The 23,789-nt window shown below is 40.2% G+C and overlaps 3 protein-coding genes and 1 long non-coding RNA gene across 4 annotated transcripts; 2 read left to right on the top strand and 2 right to left on the bottom strand.

Moving 5' to 3' along the window:
- Nucleotides 1-448: 448 nt before the first annotated feature.
- aub (aubergine) lies at nt 449-5,856 on the bottom strand. Its single transcript, XM_076525261.1, is given in 11 exon segments — nt 449-1,991; nt 2,071-2,426; nt 2,497-2,776; nt 2,845-3,100; nt 3,102-3,304; nt 3,381-3,589; nt 3,672-3,833; nt 3,907-3,997; nt 4,309-4,344; nt 4,556-4,807; nt 4,970-5,856. Coding segments are annotated over 10 exon segments (2,865 nt in total). The 5' UTR covers nt 4,781-4,807; nt 4,970-5,856; the 3' UTR covers nt 449-944.
- A 1,064-nt stretch (nt 5,857-6,920) lies between these two features.
- LOC117226345 (HEAT repeat-containing protein 3) lies at nt 6,921-9,644 on the top strand. Its single transcript, XM_033480583.2, has 6 exons — nt 6,921-7,209; nt 7,319-7,579; nt 7,683-8,623; nt 8,717-8,999; nt 9,070-9,243; nt 9,318-9,644. The coding sequence occupies exons 1-6, from the start codon at nt 7,066-7,068 to the stop codon at nt 9,426-9,428; spliced, it is 1,914 nt and encodes a 637-aa protein (XP_033336474.2). The 5' UTR covers nt 6,921-7,065; the 3' UTR covers nt 9,429-9,644.
- A 67-nt stretch (nt 9,645-9,711) lies between these two features.
- Nucleotides 9,712-22,523, bottom strand: LOC117226346 (uncharacterized). Its single transcript, XM_033480584.2, has 7 exons — nt 22,224-22,523; nt 14,235-14,564; nt 12,252-12,322; nt 11,906-12,149; nt 11,700-11,828; nt 11,360-11,633; nt 9,712-11,298 (listed from the first exon to the last, which is right to left on the bottom strand). Exons 2-7 carry the CDS (start codon nt 14,426-14,428, stop codon nt 10,339-10,341), a joined length of 1,872 nt encoding a protein of 623 aa, XP_033336475.2. The 5' UTR covers nt 14,429-14,564; nt 22,224-22,523; the 3' UTR covers nt 9,712-10,338.
- On the top strand, nt 14,563-21,265 carry LOC117226350 (uncharacterized). The gene is made up of 2 exons (XR_004491764.2): nt 14,563-19,247; nt 19,311-21,265. It is a non-coding gene; the product is annotated as an uncharacterized LOC117226350 (long non-coding RNA).
- Nucleotides 22,524-23,789: the final 1,266 nt, after the last annotated feature.

Below are 23,789 nucleotides of genomic sequence, written 5' to 3'. Positions count from 1 at the left end.
ATTCTTGAACAACCCTGATTGGCTAACCCCACGCGTTGGGCCTTCCCAATCAGCGTTGTTCATTTTGCCCTTTTTACCGCCTGTCCCTTACGCTCTTTGCGTATTTTCGGGACGGCATGGTAATCGGAGGGGATGAGCTGTACGTGACAACGTGTGGAGCTTTTCCTCCGGGTCACCCGCGTCGGACCACATGGCCCTTGGGTCGCTGGGTCCGCTTCGAGTACCCTTCGGAAACTCTCCTAATTTATGACAGTTTTTCGTTAGCTATTGAGGTATCTCTAAAAAAAACTATTGCGAACATGCGCTGTCAAGGTTTGGGACTTATCATCTCAAAAATAGCTTCTTCGAAGTAGAGTCATAAATTACGCTGGTCGTTTGCACGAGGACTGGAGTTTCCATTGTGCGCACGACTGGTCGCTACAAGTCCATTTTATACGTTTGCAGAAAATCCTTTATAAAATTCTTTTATTTCACATATTTTTATAAAATACAAGATTATAGTATAGATATAAAAATTATGCAATGCACGATTGTCCGTAATTCAGTAACAAAATATCTGTGCTTAAAATAATGTCTGTTAAAAAATTATTGCATATATTTTGTGATGGAAAGGACGAAAAAAGAATGCAATGGGAGGGTACGTTCTAATAATGAAGTTAAATTACGGAAACATAATAATAAAGTACAAACTTTACTATCTGGTCAACTTACGTAAACATACGTATACTACTTAATACATACTAATACCTTTAAAGACAAAAACTAAATATTCTACCAATATAAAAATTAAAGAAATATGTTCGCATCTTTTCTAAAAACTGAAGATATTTTTTAAAACTACTATTCAAAATAAAATTGAATTTCTTAATACTAGTATTTGGATGATCTTTCAGTCAATTATGCAAAAGAAAAAGAAAAAATAAAGTAAGATGTCAACATGAAGATTACAAAAAGTACAGAAGATCCTGCATCTGAGAACTTGGTGGTCGACGTATGAATTGCGATACCAAAAATGCTAGTTTATGAGCATATTGACATGGTGCAGGTACCCTAACGGTACCGGACCAATTATAATACATATGAGTTAATTTGTACGTCATTCTTTGCATCTGGTCTGCTTTCCAGCCTGTCGTGTCCGCGATAACATTAAATGCGCAAGGTGTGACCGTACCTTGTCGTACGCTTTGAGATATAATGTAGAAATCATACCTCATCGGATTGGTAACTATATCATCTACTACAGTACCCGGCGGCGGATTATTTTGATTATAAAAGAATCGAGTGTTTATACGTTTCGTAACAATTATAAATGCCATTTTTACCGGGGCTTCGCCATAAATACTGTTCAATTTTGCTTTGATTTGTTCAACTTCATGTTCGAACACTTGGTTTACTTGACCCTCTCCTACACCATCGCGATATATCACGATATGCGACGGCAGACATTTATTTGTCTGTCTATAACAATGTAATGCTTTGGTTAAATTGACGGAGAACTCGTTAGACAATTCTTCGCCGGAGGTATGCGCACTTACAGCGCTGAAATATCTAGTTAAACTATTATCTAATGTCGCGACCATAGCACCATAGTCACGACTCTTATCATTTGGATCGTGACACACATCGAAGCCGACAACCATTAAATTAATAGGCGGTAATTCAACGCTCCATGGAGCACCGCCTAATTTGCACGTCATCTGAATTGCTACCTTCGTAGCAACCGACCTAGCATTTTTAGTGAGATTCTTTGCTAGAAAGACTTGTGAGGGTACCGGCCTATCTACTACACATTTCTTCTTGATAGCACCATATCGGTCAGCTCTGTTATTAGAGACAACGCAATAGACTAGCTCCGGATTAGAACTGCTCATTATCCTCTCCAAGGTTTCAGAATACGTATTCGACCTATCATCATTGATGTCCCAAAATCTTGGAGTAGCAAACTTGCAGCCCATTCCATTGGCCACCTCTTGCAAAATTTGTATAAATCTCTGCATAAAAAATGTGTTAATAAATTAAAACTACAGACTGGCAATGTTGACTGTTTCGTGAAAATTTCAAATATCTTACTTCAACTTCCCGTCTCATACGAGACATACAGATTACAACCCAATTACTTAACTGCACCACACTGAATAGGTTTTTATTGTGCAATTCTCTGGTCCAATCAGCGAATTGTCCGGATGAAACTTTCTTTTTACCACCAAGCACTATAACTTCTTTTGGTAATATGCGCGATGGTATGTCAACCAGCTTTTGATCAAGTTTTAAATTCCAGTCGTTAAGTTCTTGTACTATCGCGCGTTCAGAACTAAGTCTTCTATTGAACATCATCAATTTATCTATACGCGATCTTGGAGCTACACGCGTATGTTCCGACAGTGCTCGCATCAAGTGGAAATTTCCACGCATGTCATCAGTTAAACCTACAACCAAGGTGTTTCATTATAGAATACAATGCTTACTAAATAATCAGGAAATAAGAGTAAAACAGACCTGTTGCACGACATAATTCAGGAATCAAATATATTAACTCGGTTTGACCCGCACGCCGTTCTCTTGGTTTTACCCTTGACACCAACATCGGTTGTGAGTCGTTACAAATTTTGATTTGATATTTATTTTTGTAGTAATCTCTATATGATATACTTTCTCCGCTTCTCAATTGAAACGTTGAGCTGGGATTTGAATCAAAATCTATATCCGTTACACGGTACGTGTTATTATTGTAATCCGTAAGAACAACTAAACCTATAACTTTTTCTTGAAACGCTCTCTGAAAATTAACGTGATCCACCATAAACATATGACCACAGACATTTATCTTACAATGAATACTTTTACCTTATAATCCCTGGTATTCTCCCGATAGCAGTCATTCAAGATATCTAGAAGGGTTTGTTGGCGCATCACTTTGTGTATTATCTCAGCACACATGAGAATATCATTTTCATGTTGTCTAATAGAAGTAGTGTATCCCGGCCAGAGTTCTAATCGAAAGTCCCGCACTTCTATCTGTATCGTAATTAACATCATGTAAATATTGCATTCGGACATTGACGAATAAATATTACTACACAACATACATATATCAGAATAAGGTTCATGTTACACTTGCCTTGCTACGCGCATCGAAGTAATCGCGTCCAACAAGTTGGAGTTTCAGGAGATCCAAACATTTTCTCATGATTATATTAAAGAATTGAAGATAGTGTTGATCTCCCTTAGCCATATCTCCAACGAGACGTATAGTAATTCTTATCTTCTGGTCGTCCGATTGTCTAACAGACCAGAGCTCGAAATTCTGAAATTTTCATTGCAACATTTATAATTCTAGTGTTGAAACTTTACACAATAAATTTTTCAATCCAAAATCCTACATCTTGTAAACGTCGGCTTGTATAAAGTACTGTTCCATCGAAGACGTATGCTCCTACAGTTTCCCTGTGTAATCTAAGAAGACCTTTTCTCACTACTGTGCGATCTTCTTCCGGTGCAAAGTCAACTCTATACTGGTATAGACACCAGTCTGTAGTAGCAAGTAACTTAAAATAATTTGCCTGGAGAGTTACTGGTTGACCAGTTGTTCCTATAAATTATAAAGGTTTGAATATAATTCGTAATATCAAGTAAATACACACATTACGTCGAATCAAAAGATATCTGCAAACCTATTTTGGTTGCTAAATTTGCTGGCTTTGTATGAATTTCTGGAAGTATTACTCTGCGTCCACGCATAGCTCCTCTTCCCAGTGCCACAGCATCACCACCGCCGCCGTTGCCGTTGCCGCCACCACCGCCGCCACTGTCACTGCCACTAGCTTTAGGGTCAACTATAGACACAGTTGTATACCAACAATACAAAAATATTTTCTTGCAAATTATTCAATGAATTTCTCAGTTTACCATCCATTCTTTCAGGTTCACCCTGTGCTGCAAAACCAGGCCATCTGTCGCCTCTAGAACTGAAACGCTCTGTAGCACGACCACCAGAAACCTATTGCATTAAAAAACTGAGTTATTCTTTCATTATAAACGATAATAAAATTTGAGGTATTACAAACACTTTAATTGACAAATAAACATTCAACTTATCAACTTCAATTACTACATCCTAATTGAACATCGCAGTGACAAAACTGTTGTTGTGCAGGCAATTCACAAACATGCCAAGAAACAAACAAAACACTTTTAATGATTATGTCAAAATTGACAATACACAATTATACATGTTGAATTAATAACAATGATTTTGTCATTATTTAACATTCAGTTAGGACAGGGAAAAAGTAACAAGATAATACTAACCTTCGCCATCATTTTTAATGTAGGATACACTCTGCTCTAAGTAACAAAAATGAGAAGAGGAATGGAATAGTGATACTGCTCCAATTATAACTAATAATGGTCTGAAATATGTACTGGAAATAAATACTATTTAAAAACAAAAGGAAAACGTTTTGTAAGGAAAACGTTTTGTAAGGAAAACTAGAATAAGGGACTTTGAAAAAGGAAAAGCATTAGTATAATTTTTGACGATAGATTATTTATATACTTGGCTTGCTTGTGGTCTTGCGTAAGGTACTTGTGATGATCCTTGAGGAGGTCCTGGTTTTCGAGCCCAAGCACCGGCTGATTGCTGAGATCCATATACATCTGAGCTAGGTGAATGGTATGATGTTGATGGATCCTGGCGGTAAGACCCTGGCGCCTGAGGATGTTTTTTATCATCGCGACTCCGTCCTCTGCCACGACTTCTCCCCCTATTTTGGTCAGACATGATTCACGTGTCTAAACCTGGATACACCTAAAATTAATAAAATTACAGAATTTTCTATATAATATAGTCATAAAAAATACATGCAAGACAAATGTGTTTTAAGTAAATAATATCAGTCGGATTATTCGAAGAAAAAAACTAATTGTTTTTTTTAACTTAGATGAATTTTTTATTAATCAAAATATGCACCTCTTTAGAAAAAGTCGCGAATGAATTCCTTGGAATTTGTGAAAGATTCATATTACACAACCTAATACCTCAAATAATTAAATTTACCACTTTTTTTACGCACTATGTAATGGACTCTACCGATCGCATGGAATTCATATATGTTTACATTTAAAAACGAAAAAAACACTATTGCCAATTGCAAGGTTAAATACAGCCGAATTGAAACATAAACAAGTTTCCATTTGCCACAACTGTATGAAGTATTGTTATTAAATAATTATTGTTGTTGTTCATGAAACAAAGATTAATAATCAAATTGTTAACAAAATTCACTTGTTAATACAACATATGATCAAAGAAAGTAGCAAGTAACTAAGATTATTAACCCTTAGGGGACCAAAACTATTTATGTCCAGTTTACACACTACCAAGTCCAGACAGTTTTTCCGACGAAGAGAAACTTTTTACTGAAAATTTTTGTATTAAATATAGATAAGAAATATTCATTTGTTTAATAAAACTTCGTTGATATATTTTCATCGAAACAATCGTGCCCATCCTTCCAATGTTTCCTGCCAGATTTTATGGTTTTATTGATTTCGGCCGGCATATATGGCGGCATTGGACCCTTGAGGGGTAAATACTTCTACAGTAAACTACTGCGCCTGTGTATAGTTAATGAAGAAGGTTTCACAAATAAACAATTTATCAGTCATTAATGCACGGTTTAAACGTACATAGACGCGAGTAAAGAAAAAAGTAAATACTTAAAACAAAAGCAATGTAACAAAAGATTTCAGTGTAAAATCGGATACCACATTACCTAAGCGATGTTAGTTTCGTTTACAAAGTAATTTAAGAAAATAAGTTTCATTCAAATAATGAAAAGAATTCAAACTATGTAATTTAGAAAATATATTTCGAACATATATATATATAGATATATAATATTGAATTTAAAAATTCTTACAATACTGACTGCTACGAATAAAAAACTTCGATGATTTACTATAACGATGATCCCTCGTGGTAAAAAGTTTAGGTTTAGGCTGAGGACACTCCCAGTAAGAAGGACTGCGATCAACTGGATGCTGGAAGAATGAGCGGGTCTTTAGATTAGTCGAATTCCAACAGTGCCGTACCTATTTCTATTGTTCAAACTTTTTTTTACTTTCATTGCGAATATTAATACATATATGAATCAGAAGGTGAAAAAAGGCGATAAAATACCTAAATTGCATGAAAATAATGTATGAACTACAAAAAATTATAATATTCAAATACAAAATATATATTGAATAGGTCAAAGTTGTATGTAAACAGGGTCTTACAACACATGCGCAGTTGTTACGTTTGTGGAATTATGGGTAAATTCTTGCAAATGCAAGTTTCAAACCATAAATTATGCAGTGCTAAGAAGTTGGCCCGCATTCCGAATGCCCAGATCATACAATTGTATAGAGACATCGAAAAAATATTAAGAATATAATTAGTATGTAATAATAAAGTATTTTTCGAAAACAGTAGATGATGTATTGATCTCCTGTGTAACTAGGTTACGCAAAAGCTCTTTGCTAGGATTGTGTAAAAAATAAATATTAAATAAAATAGAAAATGAAAGAGCAAAAAATCAAATTATAGCGCCATCTTCTTGTAAAACCGAAAATTTGTACAATTTTATTTTGTATTCTTGTATTATATAATTGAAGTTATTTTTACTAATTCTCCATATTTAGTAAAAATGCAATAATTTTACAATGTTGTATATATTAGCAAATGATGAATCTAATTTTTAAAAACTTTCAGAAATTGATTTTATTTTTCACGAAATGTAATAGAAGTAACAAATTTTGAACGGCGTTCTGATATATGAAATTTTTGTACAGCGTAAAAAAATTGTTGATTTTTTTTCTACATTCGACATCTTTTTACGAAATTTGTATCTTCATATGGTACATGCATTGTAATATATGTATATGTACACTCCATGTAAAAGATGGATGAAGAAAGAAAAGATGAAATCAGAGATAACACGTGGTATGGACTAACGTTCTTAACCTCCAAACAGAATGTTCAAGGAAGAAACCTGCAAAATATTTTGACATTTTTCGAAAATGGGAAAACAGAGAAAAGAGAGAAGGAAACCTCATAAGAAAAATCCAACAGGACTCCCATCTGTTAAAGATTTTAAGGAAGAAGAAGCTGAGAACATTATTGACGAAGATCGGGAAACTGCACTTCAAAGAGTATATGAGGAAGTAAGATTTTTTCCAAAATTCGAATTCCTTCAATAGAGTTATTTTTCAATCTGCCAATTTCTGCTTTTAAAAGTTAAAAATTTAAATAGTTGCGTTGTAATTATTATAGATACAGTCTGCTAATGTTGAAGAAAAATTATCAGGATTACAGACATTAGAAACAATGTCTTGTGATTCAGGATTAGCTGTGTACATTGCACAAGGTGGAATCGCTAAAATGGTAGGTCCACTGCTTGTTGATGACAATATACTTGTAAGAACAGGAAGTGCTAGTACTTTGAGGTACATCGCAGATAATGGAAAAGCTGAAGCACAAGAAAGTTTGCTGAAAGACGATATTATGACTCCACTCTGTAGTTTGTTGAAACAAGTATGCTAAGATATATTTTTCTTTCAATTAATAATGCATTCTCTATTTATAACTTCAAATTTTTGTATTGTCAAGATTATTTATGCCAGATTTATACTTGCAGCATTATACGAACTGGCATCCAACAATAAATCAGATTGATAAAAACATAAAAAATGATGAGAAAGAAGCATTTGTTCAAGCAGTTACACTGTTATGGACACTATGCGAAAATAATGAGCTGGCAATAAAGTATTCTAACGAAGAGGATCTGGTATCCATTTTAACAAAATTTTTTGATACTACCATTTATGGTATGGACATTGCTACCATTACTATGCAGTGTCTATTATCTTTGTCAGAAGATAATTCTGTTGCTATTAAGAAATTGAAAGATTGCGAAGATACACTTCTACAACTACTAAGTTTGGAGTCATGCAAGGCAAATTCCACTGAAGTAATTTGCCTTAAAACTGCTGTAACTGCACTGTTAATCAACATATCTAGCTATATGGGTACTAATTCTATGCGTATAGTTTGCAAAGCAATAACTGTCCTGTCTGAAACACTCTCTATTAATTGTAAACAACTGTTGTCCAAGTTAATATCAATTTTGCCTCACGAAAAAAATGCGTTCTCAAATAGCCATAAAAAGACTGTACAGGAAAGTAGGAAGTTGTTTGGAGCCCAACAGCAAGCATTAGAAATTTTAGCTAATTTATGTTCAGATGATTTAGAAAATGAAAATAGTTCTGATCTGGAAAATTCAGATTGTGATATTGACGGTATAGATGATGTTTGCATGGATGATAAATTGTGTAAAATGAATTTATCTCTGTCTCTAGAAATAATCGAAGTTTTTAATAGTTGTGATATTGTTAAAAAAGTATGGGAGAAAACTATAGCAGTGGATAAAGATACAGTAGAGATATTGGAGCAGAATGTAGAGGGAAAAGCTATATTGCAGCAGATGCATATATTGAAGTGTCGTGCATATCTGTGTTTAAATAATTTAGTATCGAGTGTAGAAATTGATGCATTCGGCAGTTTGGAAGATATGTATAGGTAAAATATTTTCTTTTTTAATATTGGTTTGAGGTTACAATTTTAATTAAGAAAATCGGTTGATCGAAGAATATTTTTGAATTTTTCTTTTAGAATGTGGCTCAATATTGGGAAAGTTGTATTCAAAGATGCAGATCCAAATGACACTGAGCTTTTGGAATCTGCTACTGCAGCTATGAGGGCAATTCTTCAAAGATTATCCGAAGTAAAAGCGAATTTCTTCAATCAATTAACTTTAGACGACTTACAACCAATGTTGAATGGGGAACGCCAATGTACAAACGCTAATGTTCGAGCAAACCTGATACGAATATTAGGAAATTTTGCTTTAATTTTAATTAGTAATGAAGCTCCTGAATCTCGCGAACTAGTCAAAGTAAGATTTTTATATAAAAATTGATATTAAAATATCATCTTGAATTTCTCCTAATAGAAGAATATTTTAGCAAGTAACAGCGTTCTTATTGGATGCTTGTACAACGGAATCGAAAGTGTGGGTAATTGCAGAATCTCTGGATGCTATAATGGATATCTATGCAGAAGACGACAGTGATCTATTGGCAAACGAAGTTGAATTAGTAGGCAAACTGCACACTCTAATACCGGTATTTAAAAATAAGGTACTGCATTTTGAAGATGTGTATTTAAATAAACCGTCGATAGCATATATTTTATACTATTTTCTTTTAAATAGATGCGGCAACAGAAGAAGATTTTAGGAGATAACATGGCAATAGTGTCTACAGTAAATGCGAACATCACAAGATTTATCAAATACAAAGAGAGAAGAATGAGAAATATTTAAAAAAAAATCTGACACCATTAACTGGAACTTATTTTACTTCGTGTTTTTATATAACTATGAATATTTTGTCGAAAAATGTACTATCGCACATTGATAGACTAATAATATTTACATTATAGTTGCTATTAATATGCATTAATAGTTTCATTTCATTTTACGAGAATCTATAGGACAAACTCTGTAAATATTACAAATAAATGTACTTTGGGGTTCATAGCTTTTTTTTCTCAGTTCATAGGAAACCATCGAATGCTGACAATCTAGCTATTGACAGAGCATAAACTTAATCAAATTTTCCGACTTTATTCTGTAACAATAAATAACGAAAATACTAAGTAAATGGGAGGCGTGTACGATCACATAATAATCTATGCCCGAAGTCGATGAAATGATTGTTTCATCGCAGTATTAAGGCTCCAAGTACATAATACACATACTTTATACACTTGGTAACTCTGAATGCGAGTTGATGATGCTTCAAGGAGTTAACCAAGGATCCGTAAGTTTAAATAAAGGCACATGTACACAGTGTTCTAGACAGTCTTTAAAAAGTATTTCGACTAAGATCAACGAAGATGTCACGTTTTCATTCAATTTTCAAAGTCGAAACAATTGCACAATGTTCTGTACCTAGTCAGTCATCAGGATTTTCGTACTCTAGTATTCAAATTAAATCTCAAATATTTAAATAAAACAAAGATTTTACATTCTTCAGAAATGTGTGAAATATGTTTTCACTTTTATTAAGAGAATATAATAATTTCTTTTAGGAGCTGTCCAACTTATAGTTTACGTCATCAGTGGCCATGAAATGTCTAAAATCTTTGCTTTTTTGATTTAAATATTCAAAACTTGTTACACAATTGTATACTTTCATGACTAACTGAAGGTATTATTATTGATGACTGTTCTAAAATGATTTTCCTCTGTTCTCGTTACGATTGATCCGTTCCTCAGTTAAAATGATGGGGCTGGATCGAGTATCGTTTAGACTCTGCGCGCTATGTCTCCTCGGTTTCGGTATCGGATTGACATCCTCGACAATCTCCGCCATCTGCCTGATCGGCTCGGATATATGAAGCTCGATCACTTTCACCGGCTCCCTTGGAGCTGGTACGGGAATCGGTGAATCATTCAATCTCACCACGTGAATGTCTTTTTGCTCTCTAGGAAACTCCTTGAACTCTATCTTGATCGCTTCCTTCTCAGTATTGACGAAATTCTGGAAGAAGTGTCTGCGGTTTTCCTGAAGCAATTGCCTGGTGTTCCCGACGTGATCTTCCTCCGACTCTTTCATCGAGCTTCTCGCCTCGAGCTCCTTGATTTGCTTCTCGATCTTCTCGATCTCATCTTTTACGGAGAAACTGTCGCTCCTGGACAACGAATCCGAGGAGCTATTTTTTTTCAAACAGACTTCCTCCACTTCCGAAGGCGATAGTTCGTCAACTTCTTTCATGATCTCCACGTTCTCGCGAGAGTTCCTGCGATACTCAACCGGAACATCTTCCTCTACCTTCGTGGCGGTCTCTTCAGGCACAGTGGAGTCCTTGTTCTCGGATTTCTCTTTGTCATTTGTCGGAGAGCTTCTCAACTCGGTTTGCTTCTGTTTTTCTCCTATACATTCTGTCTCTTCAGGTAGTTTCTCGTCTGCGTTGATTTCCGTTGATGCAACGGTACTGTCCTTCGTCACACTCGCTTCCGTAGACGAAGAGGCATCAGTAACCGACTCCGTGGATTTCTCGTCTTTCTCATCGACCTCGACGTCCAGGTCTTTGCTCTTCTTCGTCATCTCGTCGATGTTTTCGGTGACTCTCGCTATGTCGCTTGGCTCTACTATCTGAAGCTCGATGTTGGGGGCTTCAGCAATCTTCTGCAGAAAGTTGATAGATCAGTAAATGCTTTAATTATTAAGAAAACGTCTAAGTGATTACCTCGGTGGTTTCCACTTTTGCAGAAGGTCGTGGCGGCTGCGGTGCCCTCCGCTTCTTCCGACCGTACGAGCTCATCGTACTGCCAATGGAGGTGCAGCTGTTTATAGAGAGATTGGACTTTCTGACGGCGTCCTGGGTGAACCTCTTGAACACGTAATCATCGGGAACGTTCTCGTTCTCGTCGCAAAACGCCGGGTCTCCAGGTCGTCCCTCATCCTCAGAGTCCATAGCACTTTGATTCGCCCTCTGCGAGGCTCTGTTGCCGAATCGTCGCCTGAAATATCGGATCAAAAATAATAACATTTGGTCTGATGTTTCTTTAAGAAAAATTATGTCTTACAGAGGGGGTATGGGAGTTGTTTCTTGCGGTTTCTCACGGAGCGTCACACTTCCGTTCTCCACCATATCCTTGATCTCGTAGTCCAACGGTGGGATCTTGTCCGTAGGTTTTGGACTCACCTGGCCAAATCTAAACGAAAGTTCCTCAATTAATTCATGCCAACAAAAAGCACGATATCTAAGGATTCAAACATCCCGATCGTGTACCTCCTCGCCGGTGGTTTAGGTGTGAGGTCGCCCATGATGGACGTGGTCGTGTCCTGCGGGCTACCATCGTACATCCTCGCAGGATCACCGTTTACAGTTAAACTTGAGCTATACCTGGATGAGTTGTCCAAGGTGTATTTTCTCCTTCTCGCCAGAGTACCCAGTGCCTCGTTAAACTCCTCCTGGTCCTTCGTTGGTCGTATGGGGGCCACAGGGTTGGACTCCCTTTTGTAAGTCGACGAAACTGTTCAAGAAAAGGCCCATATACTTCCAAGAACAATCTTATTTTTCTGATTGATAATAATTTTCAGTCTCTCTAGAGACCGATAATGACAATTATAGTCACCTGTAGTGATCGTAGATCTCTTTTGCTGTTGCTCCTCCTTCTCGTCCTTCCGTTTTCCGAACAAACCGCTCCTGAGAGCAAATGATTCAATTTATTCGAGGGAAAGAGGAACAAATTAACAAATTCGCCGCTGGTTGGATGATAATTGTGTCGCTCGACTGGTGTTCCAGCGCGTTAAGGGATCTGTGTCACATCTGTACGCTGACAAGATGATGAGACTCTGCTTGTTGCCATGCTCTTAACCCATATAGCTCGTCTCGCAATTAGCGCCGGCCAACAGCGAGACCAGGCTCGGCGTCATCGGATTACGATACCGATTTCTACGATCTCCAACTCAAAACACAACTCCTCGCGGAATAGCCAGACTGATCCGACGACAAACACTGTTATCTAGAGGCGGGGACATGTTCAGTTTCCATTCATGATTCATCGTTTATTTGGAAGGAAAACAATGTGCAGCCGAAAGTGCAATACTCTATGAACCCTGCCGTCGCCAAGAGAGTTGATAAACGCGAGAGAATCGTCGTTTCAGCGAATCGAACAGTTCTGATAGCGGTAATAAATTCCCAGGACTCGCGAACGAATTTTGCAGCGTAAGAGGAACGAGAAAATAAACCTAGGGGCCATCGAACAGTATGATGCAGCCCTGCTGCAGCCTCGCAAGCACAAGATACATCCGGTTGCAGTACAATGTACATACAATTGCTAGTGCCTCTTCCAACGAAATATAGCATATATATATACACGATCACAAAGTAAAAGATCTACTGATCGCCGGTGCTCAATCCGATTCAGTGTGCGTTTGCCGTGCTTCGAACAGGACGGACGTAGATTTCTGCAGTGTAAAATGCTGATCTATGTCTTCGGTATATAGGGGGACGAATAAAAAACGGAGCGGACGTGGCTGCGTCGCCTTATGCGTCGAGATCTGCCGACGTCAGGTATAACATTTTCTTATTTTATCTGCGCTCGGTGTCGCAACAGGGCGAAAGCAGATTCGTGACGACAAGCGACGTCTGCTCTTACGCTCGAATCGTCATCGTCGCTCTCTCGTTTAACAAGACAAACTGCAAGCGATCTCTCGGACAAGAGTCACGGGGAGCAAATGGCACCAAATGGGAAACGATTTAACAAATTATGGGGACGATTCGCCCGGGGACAATGGAACTTCACGGTTCGCTTCTGAAGATAAGCCTCCGGGGACTGATTCACGGTCCAATATCTCCGGGACTTCTTTGAACTATTACGCGTTGCTCTTGATAAAGGATCTGCCCAAGTATTCGCGGGTTCTGCGACGCATCTACCAACATCGACACACAATATCCAACAGAAGCTGGTCCGCTGGTCGAGTAAACTTGTCGGTGTTTCCCGGACCGTTTGTCATAAGTCTACAAAAAAAATCTAATCTGCTGTACAGCTGCGCTAGATCGAGATCTCGATCTTCGTCGACGTATGTGTTCTATAAAAATGTAAGATTTCGGAGGATGGAATCGATCGGCGCGGACGAGGATCGATGGCTGTGCTGCCTCCGCAGATGTTTAGAGAAGAATTGGAACGGAAAACATCCGCGAGAGCAGAACAACGAAAGTCCGAAGAACGGTGCTCTCTTTTCGACGAATTGGAGGAGTGTTTCGATCGGAGAAGAGCATGTTTTCGAAGCGAAAGGAAGTCTATAATAAGCGCAGGAAAGCTGCCGACTAATTTCCAAGCGGGTAATTACGCAGGAGAGCAGCACGAGCCGCGAGCGCTTCTTCAAATAGAAATCGCGAAGACCTTTTCGATGGAACTCGACCTGACGTCGATCGTCCGCTTCGTTATTTGTGTAGTTTGGATCATGGCCAGACGCAGGTACCAGCGAGCTATGTTCCTAGACCGGAAAGTTCAAGTTCAATAAACCCGCATCTTTCCCAATTTACTGTCGAATCAATTAAGAATAGGCTCGCGCGGATCTTGCATTCTCTAATGGGGTGTTATGATCGTTACCAGGTGGATTTGATGGAGAAGCTATTGGATCTCTTCTTCCTGCTTCTGCCGAACGTCCAGAATTTGTGTTTCGAGTCTTTAGACTTTGCATCCTGGTACGTGTGCGGCTGTATATTGTTCAGCTCGTCGTTGAACGGGTTTAAGTGTTCGGGATAGTCGTAGATGGAAACTTTGGGACGTCTGGGCTGCGACATGATTCGCTTTTCCTTCCGAAGAGTTCTCTCTCTCTCTCGAGGATTTTATCGCGGGAACCGCGTGCAATTGGTCGCGACTCCTCGTCAACGGAGTTCACCGATCTCTCGTCATGATCCTCTTGGCGGCTGCGACGAGCTGAAAATAGAAAAACGATCTCGGTCATTCTTGTTATTCAGAAACAAACAGTCCGAGTGTGTGTAAAAAGCTCCGACAAGAACAACGGTCACGCGGGCGCTTCGTGTTCAAACGTTTTCCTCCGTTGTCGCGTCTTGAGAGGCGCCTAACTTAACGAGCCGCATTGTAATTATAAGCGCGCAGAGTGTGAGTAATTTAATCTAGTAACCGAGCCGAAAGCATCGAGCATCAGGAATAAAGTCCAGACTTATTTTTAACGTGTTACGTGGACATGATTCCGTGGAAGTCGACGCACGCAGGAAGTGGAATCCGGCTTGCGTACGACGTTATGACAAACAATAGATTCTTCAATCGCATTTCCATTTTTTTCACAGATCAGTCTTGAGCACTGCGAAGACCACTTCGCAGGATCGGAAAGTGTGGTCGTCGGTAGCGTTTATCTTGCTCGGTTTATTGCTACGTGACGCGAATGTGCTACCGTCATCACAAAACCACATGTGAATTGCTCGACAGTATTCCGAATCATGTTCGAGGCTAGCAAAAGTGTTTTTTACAATTTGTCAGAAGCGATTCTGAAGGGATTCAAACATTCTTGTCGCAGTTGTCACTGTGTTAGCTCTGATTAACGCGTCAAGCGACGCGTGGGTCGACTTTCTACCCAGTTTTAACACCAACGAACATTGCACGTGTATGTCCCTTTAAGTTTTGGTTGGCACCTTCGATTATGCTAATATTTCTTATTGAATACATTAACGATTGATCCGCAGAATGCTCTCATAGATGTCAAATACAATACTGTAAAGACGTTAGAAGAATTTAACGATATTGTTACGTTATTCTCAGCTTAGTAGAATTATTAAAAGAAGAAAGATCCGCGGTCTAAGTATAATTGTTCTGTAGTTTTCCCGCCTGTTAACCATTTCCGTGTAACTTTTATAGCCTCTCGACAAGTTCGGTGATATTACAGGACATCAAAGATAGCAAATGCAGCAGTGACACGGCCCATTCGTGGCCCACGCACGAATGGAAAGTCGGGTGAATCAAGCTCGACGCTGAATGCATTAGCAGAGCAATGGGCAAGCACCTCCATCGCGAAACTTCATTTCCTGTCGATCGGTTCACAGGCGGAAGGACTTACATCGAGGAACGAAGATGGATCAGAAGGAAGCGATTCGGAGAGCTGCGAGTATAATTGCTGGCCGTGCATGCTGCGGCCGCCTCGTTATGCCAATTGTCGATTCGAATCGACGGACCCGCGACTTCTCCAATTGGCCATCATTGCGGACCAATATGGTTGCGAAACGAGGATGAAGCCTCGCGGGTTAATCCGTTAAACTCGGAAACATATGTGACCCCCCAGCCGACCCGATCGAAATCAAATATGAAAACAAATTGAACGTTCGATCTCTGTCAATTGCGTTTCTGTCCGGCTCGACCAACGAAACCGAAAGGAATTGAAGTCTAAGGCTTGGAACGATCGCCTCGTGAAACTAATTAACCGTGCGCCTCAAGATTTCTCGCACGCCACGCGAAACACGATGCCGTCGCCGTTAACCCAGTTAACGAGCCATCTAATACTAGATTACGAAAATAGGGAACACGGTGCACATCGTTTACGCAACACGCTGTTCGATGATGCGTCTTGATTACTGTACACACGTAATTCCAAGTCGGATCGCACGCTTTTCCTATTCGCATTGACACACGCCTCCCTCCTGCAGCTCGATCGCGTGTCATTCTGATCGATCCGATCGCGGATCTTCGCGCATCTGCAACGCGATCGAGCCTGCGAAATGCCAACATCGAGACCTTTAGCAACTTATGGCTTTGTCTCTCTTTTGGACCAGGTTTAGGTGGACCAGCGGGACACGATTCACGCGCGTTAATGCAACGACCGTTTGAAAATTCGTGTGATGCACTTCTAAGGTTCACTGGACCAGCAGATGGAGATCTAATTTACAAATAGACTGTGGACATTATAATAAAAAGTTTGACGAAATGTCATGCAAGATTCTCTCATAGCGGACATATTTCTGTGCGTGAAACATATTTCTCTTTTTCAGTCTATAAACGTGTCCATTTTCCGAAACATCTGCAGTCTATTTACGGCTTTAGTGAGTCTAGCATGCAGTTGCGGCAGTAACTGCATACACAACACGGCTGCAGACGCGCAGCATAAACAATCATAGCGACATTGAACGTTCACGAAACCTTGACCAACGATAATTGCACGTTAGTTTAAGCACGAAGCGCTGAATTTCTCTTCCGCCTGAGAGTTTCGTTTGTATAAAACGGTACTTTCTAAAAATCCTCGGTTCATCCAATTGCGAGCCGTTAATCGGCGTTCTCAGTTTAGATTTCCGAACTGTTGCACGCCCGCAGGAAGAAATGCTTGGGAATAATTAGCCGTGCCACATGTTCGCCAGGCGGGAACGGGAATGTTACGCGAATTAATGTCGTACCGGTGGCGATGTTCGTCCACGAAGATGATCGCGGCGAGAATTTCAGCGATGAACAGAAGGTAACCGACGTATCTCGCGGTTACGAAGAACGCGACTAACGAACGCAATTAGCTCAATTAGCTCATTGCACTCGCAGTTTGCTTCTGATCCGAAGCTCGTCGATGGACGAGCGGCCGTACACAATCCTCGGCAATTACAGTCTGCGATACGAAAGATTACAACGAAGCTTTTAGTAGCAACAGTCCAATAATTCTTCGTGCTAGCAAAGTCGACTGAAAATAATCTTGTCTATTGGCTATCTTTGGTCGATTCGAGCATAGTGGACACAGGCTGATCATCCGGGAAATCAATATTGAATTTCTCTGTAAGCGTGATAAGATGGCCTCATTGTTTACTGTTTTTCGTACGCACTAATTACCGAGACGGTCGGCACACGTCATTAATCAGAGAAACCGTTTCACGCGGTCAAGTGTTCGCGGAAGCATTTCAGGGCTGATGGCGTTTGAATTTCTGAGCTCGCGATCACCGAAAAGTAGTAAAGAATCGCTTGCAAAACTAACAGTCCTATTATACGATTATGCTAATGTTTCTTGTAATCGCTCTCGAGTGTGTTGATAATCCTCCACAGCATCCGCATGTGGTTGCTCATTTAAAAACGAGAGACGCGCGATGAACGAGAAATCGATGAATAATAATTTAACACTCAACAGCATTTGAATTCGCGACCTAACATCAGGAACTTTGATGGCATTACTATGGTTACGTAAATAAAATTAAAGTAAATTATAAATGGAACAACCTTTCATCACCAATTTAGGATAACCAATAAATCGTGGTCACCCATGTTGGTTACCTTCAAGCTGGATCAATTCTCGGATCGATTTCCTTTCGAGAAACCAATCCCCATAGCGTTCACCAAGTTTTCACCTTCTTGACAGATACGAAAAGATCGCGTACGTGTGTCGATTCCACGCAGAACAATACATTTAGCTAGCCGTATTAATGGCCGTATCTGACAGCTTAATTCGACGTCGTTTCAAGAGTTCCCCTGTTTAACCGTTGGAAGGACAATTCAGACAAAGTCAAGTTAATTTGCAGCTAATTTCCATCGAACCCTTAACTCGTAACAGGCTTTCGCCACCTGATACTCGCGCGTTCCTGAATCAAACTGGAGGAATGCTTCTATTTCCGTGAAACGACGCGACGCTCGAAATTCGGTCAGAAGGTTCTAGTTCCTTCAAGCATGGGATCCTCGCACGAAAACCCACGTACACGACCTCGGAGACATTGACAAAAGGCTGTTCCAGTTGCGCGACATGCAAAACTGAAATTCTGGCCGATAAATCTTATCCGAGCGGTTAGAGTTCGTCGGTTCTGCCGGGTCGGCCATTATAATCGCATTATGTCGTGATCTGATTATCGCGGCCGCTTCGATTACACTAATTTTATACTGTTCAAGTGCTCACTCGCTGCGGCAAGGACACAACTCCCTGTTCACCGACTTTTACGTCACGAACTTCTTCTATTGTTTTTCATCTATTCAAACTAGTTTCGTAGTTCAATGAAATACTTTTCTGTTGTGTTCTCGTGGCAGCATGTGGGCGATTTATTCGCAGAGGCGCTTCACAATTTCGGGCACCGAGATTTAGCCTGCAATCCCGCCCGATCGACCGAGATCCTAAAAATACTTTCGTAAATCCCGTAGTATCCGTGTTTCTGGGTGAAAGCCAGAGATCTGTCGCATGTTCGCCGCCGGATAGTCTCTGTTGTCAACAGCCGGTCTTTTTCTTTCGGTTTCCCGGTCTTCTCGACTTTAGACTTTGTCCTCGCGCTCATCGATCTCCATCACAGCGAATAGTCTTTCGTAAAAGAGTATAATACGCGTTCGCTGTGCTCCTAAAACAAGAAAGAAAAACTCAAGATCGGCGCATCGACGATCGTAAAAAAAGAGAGATATGTATTCCAATGCGTCGTAAGCCGATTGCAACGAGATGCATCCCGGAGTGTTGTAATCGCCACAGATAGTCGCGAAACTCTCCTCTACCATTCTCTTGTGAGCAGGTCTCATTTAGTGTCTTTAGTATTTCCATGCTTCGCCAGTTTCCCAGGTGATGTGTATTGCTTCTAAAAAGAGCGAAGCATGCTAACCAGCGTACAAAGACGGGATTTCTTCCTAGGAAACGCGTGTCCTTTTCACACGCGTTGCGTCACCGAGACCAATGTAATTATACCCTCTTCTTTTCTTCGCTTTATTTGCCCGTTGAAACACGCTTCCTTTCAATAGAAGACCGTCAGCTGTTACCGACTACATTTGCTGTCAGCGTAGATTGGTCCTCGTTACTTTGCCATCGAGGTGGATCACCTGTGATTACAACGTGGATGTAACGGGGTGCCTTCTCCCCTCCGTTTCGCGACTGTTCAAACGCTGTATCGACGTTGACTTCGCGATTCTTTTGACGGTTGGTTCACGGTCCCTTCGTGCTGGCCGGTAATTATGGAAATATCGATTGGAACTTCCGTGCATTGCCTGGAAGTCGCAATCGTAAAATCTACGAACGAACACACTTATCCTTAAGCGTGTTCCTTGCGGCGCGGCGGTGGCTATTTCGCGGCAACTCGTGCCACGAGCCCGAGTCACGGATGCCAGAGATTCTCAACTATGAAAACTGGTTTCTTTATTATTTGTTGTGTGTCGTTGCATCGAGCGTCACGTGCGGGACCCCCCCTCGGCCCCGCTTCGGGTAAAACGATATCTAAAACGATTGCAACATCCGTATCTGGCTTCCTTCAACAGGTGATCGATTCCCGCCGAGAAACGGCCGACGTGATTTTAAAAATCCCTCTCGGCGCTTTCGTTCTCCGACGAGGAAATGAGCACCACCGTCACACGTAAAAATAGAAACTTAACAGTTCTGCGTTCGGCGGGGGTCCCGATCGAATGCCCAAACAATTCGCCTCGAAAATATACTCCATCCCCGCAAAGTGGCGCCATATATTCTCGTCTTGAAAAGAAAAAACGAGCTCGCCGAGTCCGAGATAGTTCTTATCGACAAAAAGTCTACAAGAAAATAAAAAAGAATGAGTGTCGCGCCGATCGTCCGGTAAATTTCCTTAGAAATTGATAAGAGGAAGTTGCACTCCCACTTAAACCTGCCTGGGCATTCGCAATGGTTAAATACTCCTATCTTCTTATATAACTAATTCACGACTAATCGTTTAATGGACAAACGTAGTCAAAGTGTTGGCAATCTGAGTAAAAGTGGTGGACGTGTGTTGCTTTGTAAGAATGATCAGACTGAATTTACTTAGATTTTTCGCTATCTTTCCGACGGAAGAGTCTTTAGAATATCAACAATTTTCAAATAGAAAATGTGAAAGCGATTGTACCGACCGACACGTTAGGTTTAGTGAACAGTGACTAGGTTGCTAACAGTGCATCTAGGTTTTTCTTAATGCTTACGCGTTTATTACAGAAGATAATGTGTCTAACCAGCGACAGCCATCCTCTTTTCGTGCGTGCTCTTTCGGTAACTGCGCGCAATCGCGAAAAACGTGGAGGGCTCTGATAAAAATAGCTGATGGTTTCGATAAGGAGACGATACCGTGGTGGGTGAAAAGGTCGTAGGATCAAGAAGAGCCCGAAACGTGTCCGGTTAAATTATACGCGTCATGTAGGTCACTGAATCGCAACTCGAAATTATCGTGTATGAGTTACGCTATGCCGTACCGGTCACGTATCGCTCGACCACGAAAAAGAAACCGCTCTTCGTCTTCGTTTGTTCGGCTCCGATTGCCTCGAGTACCCTCCCAATTTACTACTCCGCGTAAGTACCCGGAGTCCTTAGCCTTTTCATTCATCGTTTGCCCGGTTATTCATTGATCCTGAAAGTTTTCCCGAGTTTATGTTGCTTCCGGTTCTCTGCCGACTTGCTTCCGCTGTCTAATAAAGCGTAATGCGTAGCATGAAATCATCTACACCGTTATCCACGAACATCAAACGCTTCCACGAGCAAATCGCGACCGGCAATCCGTTTAACCGCTGCGCAAAAAGTACGGGCCATTTTCAAATTTTCTCTCTGCCAAAATGGTTTCGGAACAGCTTAGGAGTTTATCTTTACAACGACGGAATCGTTTTATGCACACACACGCGTACACTGTAACACAAACATTTACATCAAACATCATGGAATCACACCTCTGATAAAAATAATTTTCAGTGATAAAAAATATCTCTACTCATCCTTGTTTGTTTCCTCTTAATCCTATTTGAGCTAGTATTTTACAACAGCACACCGAATCTCGCACATTCATCCTTCCATGTAATTCAATTATTATTATTATTATTATATTGAATACAATAATCAATACCATACATTCGTCGTTATATATGAATTAACAATATTATTGTTACCGTCATATTTATCGAAACAAGCTACGCGCCTCGTTTTCGAAAGAAGCGGGAGAGCAACTCGAAAAGCGCGCGCCATTTTTCAAAGAAGAGCGAAAATTTGAAAAGCGCGCGCTTCCCTTTGCAATTACAAAATCCATTCCGCGACAATGAAATTCTTACAGTTGTTTCGCTCTTGATCAATTGCCGTAGCATACATTCTTGTCTTTACACTATCCATACATAGAATCGCACAACTTCGCGGAACGTGACAGCGACAGCGTTTGATACGAAACAAATTGAGAAATTCATGGTGCAATGTGGAAAGCATCGTTCCGGGCGCATCGTTATTGTGCTCGAAATTCGTTTGATCGATCACTGGCCGGTCGATCAAACTGCGGAACTTCGACATGTATAATCCTGCGACACGCTTCTAGGCTATTTTTGTTACTACGCGAATCGTATAACGATTTTCGGTTCGCGTGCATTTTCATCTATCGCCACACCGCGTATCTCTATACACACTTAACTATTAACACGGGTTGATTTTCGTGAACGAAAATTGCCCGACGATATAGTCTCTGTACCAAGGATATCATTATGTTAAAAATAAGTAGTAATGCTTCGTCAATATTTCATAAAAACTGTATATTGCTTCAGTCCCCGCAATTCGGCCGTTCGATTATCGATACCGGTCAGTCGGAGCCTCTCCGTTTATCGTAACAATGAAACCGTTAACTTTCTTGACAAGTCGGTCGGATTATCTAGACAATAATATACCGAAGATATTGTCAATGTTGTAAGACTTACGTAAGTGCTCCTAGATGACAAGTGGCTCAGGTATGCACGACAGGTGAGGGGACTCGGTCGGTGTTAATTGTAGAATCCGGCGAGGTTATCTCGGGAGGCACAGGTTGTCGTTTACACTGAGAACGATACACCGTTTTAAATAATCGAAAAGAGAGAACACCATCCACACAAGAGATTCGGCGTGTGACAATTGTGACATGACAAACAAAACGCGGTCCCGCGACGACGTTCGCCGGTCGACTGCACCGAGTCCTGTACGCTGAGCACAATCGGACGTCTTCGCCGAACTTCGGTGAACTCCGTAACTATTCGAACGCCGCGGCAAACTTCGCGCCTGCCGCGCAACCCGCTTTACGCCTGCGCAATTGGTCAACATTTCCACGCGACGGAATCTTTAAATTCGTAGAGCAGTCGATTTTTAAATCATTGTCATTTTGTAAACAATAGTCGTACAATAATAAACCTGGATTCATTTCAAAGCTTGAAGCCTCTAGTTTTGCTAGGGAACGTTCATTTTCTTGCAACATGTTTTTGTATGATACAGCAGGCGAGAAACTCGAAACATGCTTTTTCTTGAAAATATTATGTATCGAAACGTCGGTAAATGCATTCGAAAATTTGTTTCGTGACTGATCCTTATACAAATTTGGAGATCGAAATTTTACCTTTATATTGATCCCTATAACACACTTAGGTGTACGATCGTTTTTTAGTTACTTTATTAAGCTTTTAATGAAAGGTGTAAGTATCTTGCTATAACAGCAAATATGATAAGCTGTAGTGTAGCAGCCGACAGAAGGACCGTTTCGTTAGCTCATTAAACAATCGTTGAAAACAGAATGAATGAAATCCGTGTATTGTTTAACAAAATAGATCTGTATGTTTGCAAGCGCTGACTAATGCTAATTGAATGCGCACATTGCAGATGCAGGTCTACTATTTACGTAGGCGTTAGTGGAACGTGCATAGAAAGTTGTAAAAGGAAAAATGCAGTATGTGGGTAAATAGTGGGATGGCTCACCTCGGACGAAACAAAGATCGTCTCTGATCTATTTCTACGCTATCTCTAACTTGTCCGGTGGAAAGTCGAGCGAGTCCGATAAACCATTTAATAGCATGCATATTTAGCAAGAGCGAGGAATGAAGTAAGTATCCAAACATGACCGTGAATCATCGTAACATCTTTCCACGTCTGAAAACAAAAATAAATTCAAATCAGAAGAATGATTTTCGTTAACATTAACGTTCGTTAACGTTAACACTAATTTTTGTCCTAAGTATTTGTACACTTTAATATAATTTCTCCAATATCTTTTAAGCAATTACTGTTTCATGAACGATGTTGTGCTTTGGAATTCGACAAAACACGAATTCCATTATTCAAGTATCACGAGGCTAATTTTCGAGTTAAATTAGTCCGACAAGTGATCTGAGTAAGGGGAGACTCGAATGTTATTATTCAATATATTTCGTTGTTAACTCTATCGTTCATTTCGTTCGTCGAAATCTGCGATCGCGGATCGTAGTATGTCAATATCGATAATGGCGAAGGCAAGAAGCGAGCTA

The sequence above is a fragment of the Megalopta genalis genome, chromosome 11 (assembly GCF_051020955.1).
Source record: "Megalopta genalis isolate 19385.01 chromosome 11, iyMegGena1_principal, whole genome shotgun sequence".
Lineage (NCBI taxonomy): Eukaryota > Metazoa > Arthropoda > Insecta > Hymenoptera > Halictidae > Megalopta > Megalopta genalis.
Note: the sequence above shows the minus strand (reverse complement) of the source record. Positions and strands in the feature narration are given on the sequence as shown.